We start from the raw sequence: 15,730 nt of genomic DNA on the forward strand, positions 1-15,730 counted from the left end.
AGATATCGATCGAGTCCAAGATCCAAGATCCGGTCAGTTACCCCAGCCATAGGCAGATAAAAGTCTGGAAGGAACTTGAACCCATTAGGATCTCAAAATGTAATTGGATGCTTGGGGCCGAGGTTGTGATCCAAAACATATTCTTGATGGCCAAGCTTACATTTCTCTCATGGCATGAATGTACGCCTTCTGCCTCCATCTTCTTTTGAGTTGACTTCGAGAAGAGGCGAGTCAAAAGGGAGTAACATGGCCTCCATGGGGACGCTTGCTGGGCGCTTTAACTTTTCACCACGGGCAGCCCGAATCGTGTGCTGCAAATTGAAATGTTATTCCGTTGAATGGTCCTGGTCCACAGGTAGACATCCGTAATAAAGGGATGCTTGTTAGTTTTTCTCTATCTGAGAAAGACGAGAGTTCTTGTCCGGCTTCCTGCATACGGAGGGCATAGTCCAAAAGTTGACCTTGGCAACCAAAGTTAATAGTCATTCTCGGCCATGAAGTGGATGTGGGCATACTCATGCCGGAATCGCTATTCAGTAGATAGTAGCTGGGCCCGAATAATTTATCAGGCATGTCAAAACCTTCGTGCAATATTTGCTTGGTCCGAAGCGTGCCCAGGGGTCTAAATATCCTGGTTATTCAGCAGCAGTCCATCTTCACTTCCTATGCAGAGAGCTTTCCAGGAGAGCGGCATTGCGGATGGGACTCTTTCATTAGACCATGACTCAAAGGCTGATGAAGACATGCAATGGTAGCTGGTATGCTAAATTGATGGGGACCTCCAGATATGTGGTCTTGTGGTGAGCTAGTGCTCTGGAGGCGTATTACAAGGGTTTGTCTTCTTGAGCGCAGGTTAAAGCCTTTCGATTGCCAAGGGAGGGAAATTAATGTGTAAGTAGAGAGAAAATTTGGAGCTGATCTGCTGTCATGGCAGGGAGAGGTACCTAAGTCATTAGTGACAATAGAGCTGCGACCGTTGGGTTCTGTAGAAAGGTTGGGAGTCTCCCAGCTTCAGCTTCACTGCCAGTAAGTGAACAGAGAAAGATTTATAAGAACTCTTGGAAGATATGGAGACAAAATGATTCTGGCGTTGCTCGCAACAGAAGTTGCGGAAAGTTGTTCCGGCTATGGTAGGGGGCAGCACCTCAATGGAAGCTGGGCCGCAGTTGAGGACTGTCCAAGATTTGGTGGAATCGTTTCCCTCCGATCAATCAAATGCTTCGCTAAGTGCAGAATCGTGTTTCTTTACTTGGCTATAAGTTCCTCGCTTAGGGTTTATTGTGCTGGCAGCAGGTGGTTGTGATTTCAAGGACAAAATGATGTTGTGGAAGCCCTGCTCGGATAGCGTGGGGACCCTCGAAAGTCCCTACTGGGGGCCACTAACTAAGGTACCCTCCAATCGCCCTTCGAGGTTTAGCCGGGACGGACAAGGCTGGACATTCTTGCTAGGCGAGCAGTCATTTACTTCTTCAGCTGGAGTTCTCAAATTTCATTATTATTTCAAGTACGGTCCTATCAGAGATTTCAAGATGGCGCCCCAAGTTTTTGAAACAGCAGACTCAAGAAACAAGTTCGAGGATCTCTCAGGAGTTGATATTTCACAATTTGCAAACCCCTATGACGCTCTGCTCGAAGCGTGTAACGGTGATGCAGTAAGTCATTTCCTTCTCTCCTTCTTAGCCATACCTTGAACTCCGAGCAAGTTATAGTGTAGCCCTCCAGCATACCATAAGTTGCAAGATCTCCTGATCTACTTGAAGAAAAAGCTAACGAGCTCATTAGGCACAACTACAAATTCGTTACGCAACACATCGGAACACTCGCAATGGGCAGCAGAAAGCGAAGCTGCTGTCTCCAGAGTTCTCCGGCTTGATAATTGACCCAATTCTGGAGCGATTGATGGTCCCTTCAATCGAACCTGGCTTCGTAGACCCAAGAAATTGCCTGGTCTTCTGGGCTAGACCGCCAGCTCACATTCGCTCACTCGTCGACCAAGTCCAGCAAAAGTTGCTCACACTAGCCCCAAGTACGTCCAACTGACAAAGTGAAGTTTTCAAGATCACAAATACCCCTCTTTCAACCCTCCGATTCCAACACCAATTCCAAGACTTCATTACCCCAGCCCCACCTTCCAATAATTTACCCAGGTAGATTCGGGATTTTGACTAATAACATCAGGACTCTGGCTCATGCCTGTCCCAAATCTCCACCTCACAGCTCTCGAGCTAACGCATTCTCTTACTGAGCCGCAAATCACCGCAATTATCGAAGCTCTCGGTCCCGAGGCCACTGAGAAAATTACAGATTTTACTTACACGCATCGACCCCGGCTCATCAAGCCCATGATCTCCTACGACGGAGCAGCTCTCGCTCTATCCTTCTTACCTGCTGCCGGAGAAGGACTACCCGCTACATCATCCTCGAATGTGTCAGATAGAACGAAGAAAGACGATGATTATACATATCACCATCTCAGAAGAGATCTCTTTAACATTGCTTCCGCAACAGGCGTCACAGTGGATTCTAGATATGTAGTTCCAAGCTCACATATCACAGTTGGGCGATTCTTGACACAGGAAGATCACGCAAGTCCGGAGAAGATGGTCAAATTTATCAAGCTGATTGAGGAGACCAATGCCTGGTTGGAGAAGGAGTACTGGCCGAAGGGTGAGGAGAGAAATGTCAATGGGGAGTGGATTGTTGGACAGGAGAGGGGTTTGGATTTCAGAATGGGAACGCTTTGGTATGGAGGGGGTAAAACGGTAAGACTTGGGAAGGGGTTTTGAAATTGAGATTTGTAAAGCCTCAATGGGAAGATTCGTGATTGATGCTTGATTGGGGTGGAATTAAAAGATCGATTTGGATAGCGGAAATAGAGCATATGAAACCATATTAGATATATATTGGATATATTCCTCTTCCAAGAATAAGTAGTGATGAGAATGGTTGAATGACGGCATGTTGATGGCTGCGGAACAATTTATCGCACGCGACTACGCAGCCTTGAAAAGAGGGAACGATAGGCTGTCGGTTTCGGACAATATCTCGAAAATGCCAAGGAAATTCCGGCAAGTGTGATGTGTAGTAGGGCTGACATATATGTACATACGCCCTTTCGAGGGAATTCCACACCAAGATCCACCTATGAATCCACCAGATGTCGATTCCAAGGTTCTAGCGCCAGCACATGCACATGATAGAGGGGGTTAGTGTACCATGGTGACCGAGAAGGAAATTGGCAGCAACCTTGGCAATTCTTTTCAGTCGCGAAATAGACATTCTGAGCTCAGCATTGCAACATTTCTCAATCCGCCCAGCATCACATCATGTACCAAAATCACCATAAACATCCAGCCAAGTACAAGGATCAGAATTTCATGCTTGGTATGAGCGAACGTTTGCTATGCTCCATCGGCGGCGTAGAATAAGATACAGAGATCGGCTCGATGTCGAAAATTCCCTGCCTCACCCAGCTCGACCATTGTGTCCACGCAAAAATCGCCAGTCCGTCCATCCATGTCCATGCCCATGCCAACGTGAAGAAAGGGATTCATTGCAAAAGCAGTTGCAGCAGAACATCTAGAACACCAACGCAGCACCCTTGGTCTTCTTGTCACCACTGTTTATCTGTCAGCTTCCATCCAATCCATGCCCAAAAACAACCGGGTTGTAGGTAGAGATGAACGGAATTTGTGGTTTTTGAGAGTAAATCTTCTGGTGGAACATACCCAAGCTCGAAATGCTTGCAACGCTTCAACGCCAACTGTGCCTTTGTCTTGCAAGCTGTGCACTCCAATCTCAACACGACCTTCTTTGTCGTCTTTGCCTTCTTGTGGAACACGGGTTTTGTCTGACCACCATAACCGGACTGCTTGCGATCATAACGACGCTTTCCTTGCGCGAAAAGAGATGCCTATCCCAGTGTCAGAATCTCTTTCCTTCTCCATTCTTAACAGCGCTCGAGATGTACCTTTCCGGCCTTGTATTGCGTGACCTTGTGCTGTGTGTGCTTGCGGCAGTCCTTGCCCTTGCAGTAGGTGCGTCTTGTCTTGGGAACGTTGACCTGACGAGAGATGTTAGCCTCATCTTCGATGACTCCGTGATCTTCCTATCTCTGACGCCGTGCCCTCAATTGTCCGCAGGGTTTCGTTGAGAGGTCGCGATTTCGTCTTCGAGGTTGCCTATTTCGCCCATCTTCTCCCAATTCTTCCTCTATCTCCCACCCATCCAGAGTATACACCGGGATAGAAAACTGCACATACCATCTTGGCTGATTTCTCGCGTGGTCGTTGTGGGAGGTTGTCGTCGTTGGGTTGCCTTACACCAAATTTCTCGATATTGAAGTTGTGGGCGACTAACCGAGCGGAAAGTCTGCTAGCGTCCGGACCTGATCATAGTCACGTGCACGAGGGGAATTTCGATAATTGCATTTGGTCGCATCAGGACCCTCACAACGACAGAATATGGCATTTATAATGTAGTGCTCAAGTAGGCAATTTGATTCTTGGTGTCGTTCTAGCAAGGTTGAAATTTGTGGTCTGCTAGAATTTGCCCTGTGAACGATTCTTTCGGCTTCATTCAACATTGCTTGCCACAATACAACTTCACAAGACGTTCAGCTATGAAGTTCGCAAATATTTTTCACGGGGCATTTCTTTTCTCTTTATTCCACCCTCAATTGCTTGTGCCATACAAAACGAAGCATAAGGCCAGCTAAGCTCTGCCACTTTTCTATCAGAAGCTCTTGCGATTCTGTGGGAAAGGGAAGTGATTTATCGGGCTATTGGTCCAGAATACCGACACAGGAACATCTCGTGAACTGGGATCGAATCCCAAATAATGGTATTGAGGAGCTCTGTGGTAACTCTCGGTGCCCGTTTTGATGTCCAAAGGGTTCGCTTTTCCTAGGCCCCTCCTGTTCCTCCGCGCCTTAGTGCGTGAGCTTCAAGAAAGCTTTGGACTATGGACGGAGCTGCACATATCCGACGATAATCAGGTCCAGCTAAGATGTCTGTGGCTTTTCCTGAGAAGGATCAACGCATCAAAGCCGATTATGAGGCTTTTCATTGGAATTCGTCTCCCTCGGATCAAAGGTATACCGCTCCTTAAGTCTCTGATTGAGATTAGAGGATACTCACAGATGGCGCATCAACGGTAACTAAAGTTTTAGCTTCATCCATACGTTTGACTATCAAATGAAAGCGGCCTGTCAAACTTACGATGATATATCCGAAGCTATCTATGCAAGAATGATACAAAACAACAGTCAAATTGAATTCTAGTAGTAGAGAGAATTGGATGTAGCATATCGGCTCATATGAGAGAGTTGTTTATCAAGATGGGGAAATCCCACCCTCGTTGGAATCCTGGCAGGGGCATTGCTTGATGAGACGAAGCACCAGTCCAGGCATGCGAGTGTCTAAATTTACCAACATCGCAACTGAAACGCAGCACTTGGACCGTTTCAACCCCTCTCCACGCGGCAATTGCAATAACTCAATTGGCTGCAGATGTTTAAGGCTTTTCAAATGCCAGTTCAGCCCCAAGCCATGAGGTAGGGCAAGAGGTTTTGCCTCTTGCGGGAGGAGAATTGACCTAAGCCGTGTTCCGGAACTGCAAATCACTGCCGTCACCACCTCTATGACCTCCATATTTCTTTTCACCCTAATTGAGATTTGCCGGTCAACTACATGTTCACTTAATACCCCCTTTGACTGCTGCGCAGTCTTTTTCTTTTATTCACCCATTGTTGCACTGTGTCTGTCAGCTTCTTTCTGCGACACTCCAGTGCTACGAACGTCACTCGTCCCTCAGAATGGCTTCAACCATTGCACTCGCAATTGCCGGGCTTGCTTTCTACTGGATCTACTCAAATGTAACTGGTCTGTACAGGAATATTGCTGCGGCAAAACGATCTGGTCTTCCTTACATAGTGGCTCGTAAGTATCCTTGCTCCCAGCTACATTGCACAGGCGAACTGACGGTTGTAGCTGTCAACATTTATAATACAGCATGGTTAATAACTCACAAGATATGGGTTCAGGTGTTCTCGTATCTGCCAAAGGCGTTATCAAAAAGCTGGCTGCCGTATGCGCCTCCTCGCATTGTTCTTGGATACGGCTAACATTGGGCAGATATGTAATGCCTGACTGGGTATGGGATCTTCAGTTTCAACCATTCGAAGAGCGAGGCGATGTATTTCTGCAAGTTTCCCCAGGCGCCATTCAAGTTTGGCTCGCGAATGCCGAAGCATTACACCAAGTCACTTCGAGGCGCGAAGCCTTCCCCAAACCGCTCGAGTCGTACAGAATACTGGAAATTTTTGGCAGAAACATAATCTCAACAGAAGGCGCAGAATGGAAGCAGCACCGGAAGATTATGTCTCCAGGATTCAATGAGAAGAACAATGTGTTGGTGTTTGCAGAGGCGTGCAGACAAGCACAAGGAATGCTGCGGAAGTGGACCGGGCCAGATGGCTCCGGAAACATCACACTTGAAGAGGTGCCAACGGACACAATGCGATTGACCTTGCATATAATCAGCCGGATTGGTTTTGGGGTGCGTCTGCTGTGGCCTGGGGAGAAGCCAGACGAAAAGGAGAGCGCGAGAGATGCGATTTACAGCAGCAATGATCCTCCTGAGGGACACACCATGAGTTTTGAGCACGCGCTGGATACGCTATTGGGAAACCTCATATGGGTTCTTCTAACACCTAAATGGATACTGAGTAAGTTTTACGGTCGATGCATATTTTAACTTTAGGCTAATTCCACCAGAACGTCTCCCATTTAAGAGCTCGCAGGACGCTTATCAGTCATACATCAATTGGAAACAATATATGAGCGAATTGTTCGCCCAAAAAGTCGAAGAAGCCCGTGAAGGCAAACACAGCGGAGGCTTGGATATTATGGGTATGCTCGTACGAAGCTCTTACGGTGAATCGAAAGGTGCCCAGGGCAGGAAGCCATCACCAGGTCGTGCCGAGAAGGGAGAAGTGGGCAGACCCATCCTCTCAGACTCGGACATCTTGGGCAATGCATTCGTCATGATTGTTGCTGGTCATGAAACGACTGCAAACTCGATCCATTTTTCATTGATGGAGCTAGCTATAAACCCTGGAGCTCAGCGACTTCTGCAGAAGGAAGTGCAGTCGATATTTGGCAATGAACCTCCTGAGACATGGGACTACGATTCGAATATCAATACGCTCCTCGGCGGGATTGTCGGAGCTGTTCTCCAAGAACAACTGCGCATCATGCCACCCGTTATTGCCATTCCAAAGCAGGTCTCAAAATCACAGGATCAGGTCATCATTATGGATGGCAAGAAAGTGATCCTGCCTGCAGGTGCTCACGTGGCGCTCAACACAGTCGGTGTCCACAGGAATCCAAAGTACTGGCCTTCGCAGCCATCAAAGATCTCAGGAAGATTAAACGATCTATATGACTTCAGGCCGGAGAGGTGGCTTGTAAAAACCACCGCGAGTGGCAAGCAGCAATGGGACAGTGGTTTGGAATCATCATCAGAAGATGACGATTTTGGAGGTTTCACAGGCGAAGATACATCCGCGCAACTCTTCCGACCTGCTCGAGGTGCATATCTACCTTTCTCAGATGGAGCTCGCTCATGTTTGGGGCGAAGACTTGCCCAAGTTAAGGTTATGGGTGTCCTGTCTGTAATCTTCCAGAAATACTCAATTGAGTTGGCGGTAGACGAATGGGCAAATGATGACGAAGTTGCTAGAATGACGAACGAGGAGAAGAAAGAGCTCTACAAGAAAGCACAGGATAAGGCGAGAAGGACGATTAGGACAGCGACTACACTCATCACTTTGAAATTGCATGAGGCTCCAGGATATATACCTGTTCGTGTAGTGAGGAAGGGCGAGGAGAGATTTGTTCATATTATTGAGTAACTAGAACTATGATACCAAGTTTCAAGATACCGGATACTCATCCCATGGACGGAAAAATGCTTCTCTTCTCGTACGAGGGTTTTCGACTGTCTCCGCCGCTTCTGGGAATGCTGTAAAAAGAAGTGGCTGGTTGGCTTCGAAGTCGAGGGCGATCATCAGAAACATATGAAATAACCGCCAATCAAAACATATAGCAACATGCCTTGCCTCTTCGAGCAAATACTACCTCACTCAAGCCGATCTCATTCGTCACTTCCAATTTTCCAATCACGTGTGTGGTTTTTGCTGACCTGGATCCCGTAGCGCCGCGCTGCTCGTCTTGTTTACCTTCCGGTACCCCAGCCCCCACCTTTTTTAGACATCAATAACAAACTCTCCCTCCACATTACACCACATCTCTTGCTTCACAGATTCTCTCAATCCTAGTCATAACATATCCATTACGATCGCGTAACTCTGCTTTGCACAGTTGCCTTATTCAAAATGTCCGGAGCTTCGAGCTGGCTGCAGAAGATGCGCAAAGGGGAGCTGATCGAGTTGAGCGACACCGTGGGCTTCAAACAGTATGCGATTCCACGACACCTTACACCCTGCTGCGCACGAACTGACATCCCGTAGATATGATGGATTGAAGAAGACCGAGCTCGAGGTCGCGCTCGATGACTACCTAACCAAGAACTCGTCCCAATTCTCGTCCGACAGTCAACTTGCGCCATTCTACAAGGGGCGGAGCGGGAGCTCCCCGGTGAAGAAGGAAGCTGCTTCTGTGGTTTCTGACATCGAGGCCAAGGTCAAGTCGGTAAAGCGCAGAGTTACAAAAGCTGCAGAAGAGCTTATTGCGACGTAAGTACACGCGACCCAAATGCGCGTCAATGTCCAATGTTGACACCTATGTAGCGACGATTCCGAAGTCGAACCTGCGACTACGCGCGCCAGATCCGCGTTGACACGCACTCCACGCGCCTCTGCGCTTTCAAATCTCTCGTTCGCCTCAAATGTGCCCCTACCACCATCGCCAAGTGTCGTCGCTGACGCGATCGATCGTCGTACACAAGTCTTGCGCTCCAAGGTTGCGAACCTGTATGAGGACTCTGGTCTCATCGAATATGCACAAACTACGCGCGAAAGTCTCTCCACTGTTCAGGCTGTGCAAGCAGTTGTCACTCTCTTCGAATTCTACAACTTGCGAAAAGAGGTCTTGGCTGATCGATACGCGTTTACAATCCCAACCATCAACCACTTGACCTCCGCCCCGTATGATGTCAAGATTCCCGATTTGTTCCTGCTACTCACAGCCTCATTCTGGAACCCCGTTTCATTGTGGGCGATCACTACTCTTGTTATCCCATTGGTCGCGTCGTACTTCTTCAACTTGACAGCCAAGCCATCAAGGACCCGGAGCCACACTCCACATTTTGCCTATAAGTTTGACCCATTGACATTTAGCATCGTCAAAGCTTTGATGACCTTCGTCGTCTTTGGGCAAGATGTCACTTTTGGAGGTCTGGTAGATCTGGAGTCTGTTGCCCGAATCAATTCCGCCATCTATGGCGGTTGGAAAGGCGTCCTTGTTGGAACTGGCATTACGGGCTTGGTCACACTCTATGATGCTGTTTTGAAGAAGTAAATGATCCCAAAAGTTGGATATCGAACGCCTCCAAGTTCAAAGATGGGAAGAGATTGGGTTGTACAGAGTATCGGATGGACTGGCGGGTGGAAAATGGGGTATGATTTTATGTTTGGTTTATGGTTTCCTTGCTTCCTGCTGTGCGAATTAGCACTGCGGCGACGTGCTGCGCTTTTCAGGATTATGAGAGAAGGACTAGGGTGGCTTCATTCATATCATTCGCTCTTCTCTCGCGGTCGTTCTTTCGCGCTGGCACGTGTGGTCTCGTGAGGGGTCATAGGAAAGGCGTTGAGGCGTGGCTATTGGGATACCTATTTTTGCTTTACACTTTGAGTGTTGAGTCCTTGATGTGTACATGACAGGCAGAGGGGAAAGGATGGGTTTTCGCTTAGTTATGGTCTTGGGATATTGAAATTCATGCTGTTCATACGATGCTTCTAATACCTTTTGCTCAGTCGAATGAATAACAATGGAGGTTCTTCCATCCCGTTCTCCACTTTAGTTGCAAGTGAAATGCAATCGCTTGGCTTGAGCCTCCAATCAATCAGTAGTTGAGATTGGATGATGTTGTATTTTGAGGCAATACACCATTAAAGCAATGAAATCAGTCCTAGGGTCGATTCTCGTTCTTAGACCATATGTTGGAGACTTCAACGCTGGCTTCGGGGGTCGTTGTTGCTTCGAAAACTACCATCATATGCAACGGGCGGCCAGCCTGTCGCTCTTACCTGACTCAAAACTTACCATGCTCTATCTGACTCGATTTGGTTTTTCTATCTGCTTCTCTGCTTCAACAAAAAACATATTCTTACTGTCTGCTCTCCACTTACATTATCAATCATTGTTGCAGCAAGAATACTGCAACCTTGGTCTTCTAGTCCGTCGTTCGATAGGTTGGTGATTTCCCCTTCATTTCCTCGACGCCTAGGGGTTGGACTCCTGGGGTTCCCTGATCTATCAAACTCCAGCTTGAGAGGAAACATATGTTGATAAGCCAATAGATCCAGAGACATGTTCAACCTGTCGCTCGCCCTCCGACAAGGCGGCCCGACAACATTTAAATCTGAGCAAGCCGGGAGTGACCCACCCCAGTCTCAATATGTGCCCCAACGATACCAGCTCCTGCTTGTTTTTCCAGAGAATAACAGATTCGTGGGTACCATCGGACAGCACTTTTGGCACCTTTCTTGACTTGGATAAGGCGGTGGATATATCTCCCGACGGATTTCCCCTTCCTTCAGATCTTTTTAATCCACAGCTAACTCATGATCTTCTTCTTAGGGCCAAGCTGCGCCATGGAAACTAGGTTTCTTCGACAGCGACCGCAAGAGCAATCCAAAACGTCATATCACCTGTTTGGACCTCAAGCAGTTCGTCAATATGAATGAAGGGGAGGTCATCGAAACAGGATACCGTTTTTGTCGTCACCAAGGTAAGAATAATTTGTCGAAAATAGCCATATTTTGCTAGCTGACGATGTTCAACAAGTTTTAGAGAGATCCTGGGCTTACATCGACTTGGGTGTAAGCTGTGACCGACAGAACTACCAGAGTCGTCTCAAGTTCTTCTGCGATGAGTTCAAAGTAAGTGTTGCGACTTTCGGACAAAAAGGGCACCGGGGTGTAATTCAGGTCAGTGCTTCTTCAACAGCTATCTGAAGTCTTGGGTACCGTATCATCGCCAATCCATGCGTGTGGTGATTAAACATCTCAACGACTCATTCAGTGCATAAACACCGCAGCCTTAGCGCCAATATGTCAAATGTATGAAACCAAGTACTAGAGATTTGTTGCCTCAACAGCAGCTCCCAGCTACATTCATGAAGCTGACACGCCGACAAGATTTCATACTGATACGTCAAACAGATGGTTTTGACATCTGCAGACTTCCATTCGACATCGTTGTTCTTGAATCAAATAGCTGTGGCAGACGTCTGGCAGGTTGAAGAGTTCATTATAAAGTACCAAGACCCACAGTTCACACACTTTCGAAGCGCAGAATACTTTCTTCCCGCAGGAATAAAGTTCTACAGAGGCCCGTTATATCTATCGAGAAGACAAGTTTATGGAAAATACTGGTTCATGAGCCCTCGGTTTAGTTTCGACAGCGTTGATGGAAAGTCTCGTATATGTGTATTTCATCCAGGTTTGAATTTCCATTTCTCTTACTTTCCTAAGATCCATACATCTTATGGAGTATTTGTGGATTTCGAAATGAATGGCCCCTAATGTACCAAATAGAACAGGATGCGACTCACTGGGGTATCGGGTGTGGTATGAAAGGAGACGAGACGGGTCCTGCGGAGAGCGACCTCAACGAAGATCAGAAGGAAGAGCAAGATTTACTCATTTCAAATTGGCACGCGCAATGGATGGAAGATAATCAACGAGGAATCAGAAACTCCGCAACAAATTAGTGTCTACATGCAGAACAGACATGGCGAACTGCAGATGATGGGGCAAGCTTGTTGTTTTTGTAGAGAGTGGTTCGAACGTGGGCAAACTTAGACTTGGCTCAACGCCTTGCCAAGTGACGAAGCAAGGGCAGCAAGCGAGATGAAGTAAATAAAGCGGGAGTATTTAGCGGCTCGGGCAAAAATTTCGAAACTCGGAAAAATGACTGCGACGTGCAACAGAGATTAGACAGCCCAGATGGCATCACGATTGTCCAATGGGCGATTTGAGCAATAGCAGCCAAGCAGCTTCAAGCCTTGCGAACCCATCCTTCACAGGAATTAAAACAAAGGAATGAGACATGTCTTTCACTTTCATCTACCACCACAAGTGCAGACTACAACTTATACCCACCTGCACCATTAACCTCCGCGCCAGCCATAACCTTGTTCCCATCCACATCCCTTACCTCACCTTTATTCCCAATAACCTTAACACCACCCTTCTTCAACGCGCCAATCGTCTCCCTCTTCTGCTTCGTCTTCTTACTCTCGGGCCTCTGCCCAATCTCTTCACCACCCCTCTTCTTAATCCTCTCCTTCTCCCTCCTCCGTCTCCTCAGCTTCTCCTCTCTCGTCATCTCCTCTCTCGCGACAGGCGCCCCGGTTCTCGGCACAATCTCACCCTTCTCAATTGTCGCCTTGTCTTTGCCCGCTTTGTAGATCTCCTGCGGTGCGAGCATGCTCTGACCAGCACTGATACCAGATGCTGTTGTGGGCTGTGCGTCTTCCATCGAGATGGTGGCCACGTCCGAGACGACTGTGAGGCTGGGTGCCGCCGGCTTGGGCTTGTAGTGCCAGCTGCTGAGGGCGTCGAGTTTGGCGCTGACGTCTTTCCAGAGGCCTTCGATCTCAGCTTCTTCCTTGCGGAGCTTCTCGTCGGATTTAGAGACGTAGGTGTCTGGGTTGTGGGCTTTGACGTGTTCTTCCTCGTACATTTCTGCGAGAGACTGCTGTGGTTTTGAATCGTCTAGCTCGAAAAGACCGCGGCGAGAGGAAGTAGCTGTCTCGGTTTCGGGACGTCGACGGATCACCTCGTCGAATTCCTGGGCGAGAATTCGCCGCTTGATGAGCTCTTCAATGCTCTCGCTGACCTCGGCTGTGACTTCCAGTACAGGTTTTCCCGTACGCTCGAAATCAAGGTCTTCATCTAAGAGGGAGTTGAGAGGTCGGTCCGCGGCTCGAGCTTCTCCTGCGAGGGTCCATTCTCGTTTTGCAACGGAGGCAGCTTCCAGACGACGGATCTCCTCGGCGATTTTGGCTTGTCGTCGCTCGTGTGCGGATTTGCGGGATTTGGGATCACCGGCTTCGACGTCGGAGAGGGCTTCTTCTGAGCCTGACTGGTCGGACTCATCGTCGAAAAGGTCACGACGTACATCAGCTATGGCACGCTCGATACCTGCTTCTTCGTCGGCGGGTGCGGTGGTTTGGGCGGCTCGCTTGGCTTGTCTTTCGAGATAGCTGGCTTGCATTTCGGCTTTGCCAACTTTCCGCGGGGGAGGCTCGAAGAAGTCTTTGTAGAGGATATTGTTGGTGTTATCTCCAACTGGGTCTTGGTCCATATCGTCGTTTTCTGAGCCATCATCGCTATCGCCTTCCGGGGCGTTGAGATCGACATTTCCGAATGTTGGTCCATCCTCTTCGTCTTCTTCTTCTTCTTCCTCATCGTCGTCTTCCACATCCATTGCTGCAGCTCGTTTTGAGCTAGACACTGGCTTTGAAACTAGTGCTGATGGGTCGGCATCCCAATCGATATCTTCTTCATCACTTGCCTCTCCAGTATATGGATCAGCGGCTGCGTCTTGCTGCTCCAGGAATTCGGTCTGCTTATTGAATTCGTCGATAGAGAAGAAACCATCGTTCAATTTGTGCGGGTCTTCGACATAGAGACCAGCGGGGGTATCATCCTCGTCCTCCTCCTCTTCTTCATCGAAACCTTCCTCTCCCTCAAGACCTTCAAAGTCCTCTTCTTCGTCACCGAGATCGTTTTCTTCTAGCTCCTCATCCTCATCCAACTCTCCATCGTCTTTCTCTCCACCATCTTCCATACTCTCATCATCTGAACCAACTTCGAATCCATCCTCATCAAACTTCAACAACTCCACCCCCTCATCAGCCTCCTCCTCGCTGTCTCCTTCCAATTCACCCATCTCTTCCAGAGCCCGCTCGGCATCTCCCCTCAGCGCATCAATAACCCTCCTAGCCTGTTCCCAAACTTGCTCAACCTCAAAGCCTTCAGTGTAGATCTTCCGAATCTTCAACACCTCCCCATCATCTTTCCCGGTATCCCCCCTCTTCCTCTTTTTCCTCTGCTCCTTTAACCTCTCCGCCTGTTCCTCTCCCAGCTTGCCTGCAAAAGAATCTAGAGTCTCCTTAACGAATCCTAGACTGGCGTCTGGTAGAAAAGAAGTTGGTGCAATAAATGCATGTCGATTTTCTGGCGCGAGGGCTTGCAGGAGGTTGGCCATTGGGGATGCCATGGTGGGGATTTTGGTAGCTGAAAGAGATACGTTTGAAGCTGCTGGGAATTCGGTCATCGTATGTGATGTGGAGGTCATGGATGAGGATGCGCTGCTGCTGTTGGCCATTGCTGCGCTCAAGGCCCTCAAGTCATGCTGTTTGAAGTCGTTTCAAGGGAAAATTTAATTGACAGGCTTCTTATCGCTTAGCCCGTTCTCTTATCATCACGTGACTCAATAATGTCTTGGCGCTTTGACTCTGTTCTCATAAGATGTCAGAAACACCTATCAGTCTTGTAAGCCTGAAGTCACCATTGTCAGTTCTCATGTCCAGCTTTCTAGAAGTTTTCTGGTTAATCACAGTAGTATCTAGTCACTCAACTCACATGTAGTGGGCACCCAGGCACCCCTCCACCCCACATAGCCTAGAAGACTGTGATAAATCTCCATATTCTTGGCTACAACATTCAGCTGGCCTATTATCATCTGGGCTCATCAGTACGTGCCGGAGGGTCGTTCAAGAAGTGCAGGAGGTGTCATAAAGTTCGAACCTCATTCCTTGGTACCACTTGTAACCCAGCAGTGACATCTCGTCCGAACTCGCTGTATTCCTTGCATTCTCTGATCATTTAGATATGCACGACAAAATGCACCACAACACTCAACAGTACCTTGAGCATGTATTGCAGCAATGACAAAACCATATGCAAGAATGATACATACAGGTCGGAGCTCCTCGAACTAGTTCTCCGCCAAGAGTTGGCCTATCCTCACGCCTTGTCTAAGACCTTCGCAGAATGCAACGAAATTGTTCACTCTCACAACACCATACTTGTCTCGAGCACATGCAAGAAGGCTGCAAATTGGCCTGCCCTCCTCGATGCAACCTTCGGAGGAATAAGACACAAATTATTGGTCCGGCTGGATATGTTCAAGCCACAGTACGATGACCCCCTGGTAGCCCCACTTCGAGATAACGAGTCTCGGGAGGCGTTTTGTCTCACCTGCACCAGCAGACACAGTAACACCATACCTGATTGCTCGTGTGAGGAATTACCTGAATCAGGCTGTCAAACCGACGTCAAATGAAAAGGTCTGAAGAGTCATGCAGTTGATCGATGAGAAAATTGCCGCCGGTGGGAAATTTCCAGCGGAAGATTGCCGCTATCCAAATAGTGGTGGGCTAGCGAACCTACAGAAATAATCGGCTATGTGCTAAAGATAAGTTCAGGCCGGCATTCCCAATTCGTAGTGTGTTTCCCTCGGCATTGCTCTCA

The 15,730-nt window shown here is 48.2% G+C and overlaps 6 protein-coding genes across 6 annotated transcripts; 4 read left to right on the forward strand and 2 right to left on the reverse strand.

Moving 5' to 3' along the window:
- Positions 1-1,404: 1,404 nt before the first annotated feature.
- ONS95_003669 (uncharacterized protein) lies at positions 1,405-2,909 on the forward strand. The gene is made up of 3 exons (XM_058496990.1): positions 1,405-1,652; positions 1,783-2,026; positions 2,179-2,909. Exons 1-3 carry the CDS (start codon positions 1,530-1,532, stop codon positions 2,784-2,786), a joined length of 975 nt encoding a protein of 324 aa, XP_058352933.1. The 5' UTR covers positions 1,405-1,529; the 3' UTR covers positions 2,787-2,909.
- RPL44 (40s ribosomal protein L44e) lies at positions 2,906-4,325 on the reverse strand. Its single transcript, XM_058496991.1, has 4 exons — positions 4,263-4,325; positions 3,971-4,063; positions 3,729-3,913; positions 2,906-3,619 (listed from the first exon to the last, which is right to left on the reverse strand). Exons 1-4 carry the CDS (start codon positions 4,263-4,265, stop codon positions 3,580-3,582), a joined length of 321 nt encoding a protein of 106 aa, XP_058352934.1. The 5' UTR covers positions 4,266-4,325; the 3' UTR covers positions 2,906-3,579.
- A 139-nt stretch (positions 4,326-4,464) lies between these two features.
- On the forward strand, positions 4,465-8,125 carry ONS95_003671 (uncharacterized protein). Its single transcript, XM_058496992.1, has 5 exons — positions 4,465-5,093; positions 5,171-5,939; positions 5,991-6,087; positions 6,135-6,727; positions 6,777-8,125. The coding sequence occupies exons 2-5, from the start codon at positions 5,816-5,818 to the stop codon at positions 7,913-7,915; spliced, it is 1,953 nt and encodes a 650-aa protein (XP_058352935.1). The 5' UTR covers positions 4,465-5,093; positions 5,171-5,815; the 3' UTR covers positions 7,916-8,125.
- Positions 8,126-8,398: 273 nt separating this feature from the next.
- Positions 8,399-9,542, forward strand: ONS95_003672 (uncharacterized protein; the record flags this gene model as incomplete). The annotated part of the gene is made up of 3 exons (XM_058496993.1): positions 8,399-8,478; positions 8,534-8,758; positions 8,813-9,542. The coding sequence occupies 3 exons, from the start codon at positions 8,399-8,401 to the stop codon at positions 9,540-9,542; spliced, it is 1,035 nt and encodes a 344-aa protein (XP_058352936.1).
- Positions 9,543-10,553: 1,011 nt separating this feature from the next.
- Positions 10,554-11,958, forward strand: ONS95_003673 (uncharacterized protein; the record flags this gene model as incomplete). The annotated part of the gene is made up of 5 exons (XM_058496994.1): positions 10,554-10,694; positions 10,824-10,974; positions 11,031-11,173; positions 11,408-11,687; positions 11,783-11,958. The coding sequence occupies 5 exons, from the start codon at positions 10,554-10,556 to the stop codon at positions 11,956-11,958; spliced, it is 891 nt and encodes a 296-aa protein (XP_058352937.1).
- Positions 11,959-12,332: 374 nt separating this feature from the next.
- Positions 12,333-14,582, reverse strand: MPP10 (U3 snoRNP protein; the record flags this gene model as incomplete). The annotated part of the gene is made up of 1 exon (XM_058496995.1): positions 12,333-14,582. The coding sequence occupies one exon, from the start codon at positions 14,580-14,582 to the stop codon at positions 12,333-12,335; it is 2,250 nt and encodes a 749-aa protein (XP_058352938.1).
- Positions 14,583-15,730: the final 1,148 nt, after the last annotated feature.

Source organism: Cadophora gregata (assembly GCF_030347475.1).
Source record: "Cadophora gregata isolate MNR1 chromosome Unknown scaffold_13, whole genome shotgun sequence".
Taxonomy (NCBI): domain Eukaryota; kingdom Fungi; phylum Ascomycota; class Leotiomycetes; order Helotiales; family Ploettnerulaceae; genus Cadophora; species Cadophora gregata.

Excerpts from the sequence above, each read along its gene's own strand:
- RPL44 (XM_058496991.1), bottom strand. Across the intron at positions 3,914-3,970 it reads CGCAATACAAGGCCGGAAAG|GCATCTCTTTTCGCGCAAGG; the intron begins GTACATCTCGAG and ends ACACTGGGATAG. Across the intron at positions 3,620-3,728 it reads TGCAAGCATTTCGAGCTTGG|TGGTGACAAGAAGACCAAGG; the intron begins GTATGTTCCACC and ends ACAGATAAACAG.
- ONS95_003669 (XM_058496990.1), top strand. The coding sequence starts at position 1,530 with ATGGCGCCCCAAGTTTTTGAAACAGCAGACTCAAGAAACAAGTTCGAG. Across the intron at positions 1,653-1,782 it reads AAGCGTGTAACGGTGATGCA|GCACAACTACAAATTCGTTA; the intron begins GTAAGTCATTTC and ends CGAGCTCATTAG. Across the intron at positions 2,027-2,178 it reads GTTGCTCACACTAGCCCCAA|GACTCTGGCTCATGCCTGTC; the intron begins GTACGTCCAACT and ends TAATAACATCAG.
- ONS95_003671 (XM_058496992.1), top strand. The coding sequence starts at position 5,816 with ATGGCTTCAACCATTGCACTCGCAATTGCCGGGCTTGCTTTCTACTGG. Across the intron at positions 5,940-5,990 it reads TCTTCCTTACATAGTGGCTC|CTGTCAACATTTATAATACA; the intron begins GTAAGTATCCTT and ends TGACGGTTGTAG. Across the intron at positions 6,728-6,776 it reads AACACCTAAATGGATACTGA|AACGTCTCCCATTTAAGAGC; the intron begins GTAAGTTTTACG and ends TAATTCCACCAG.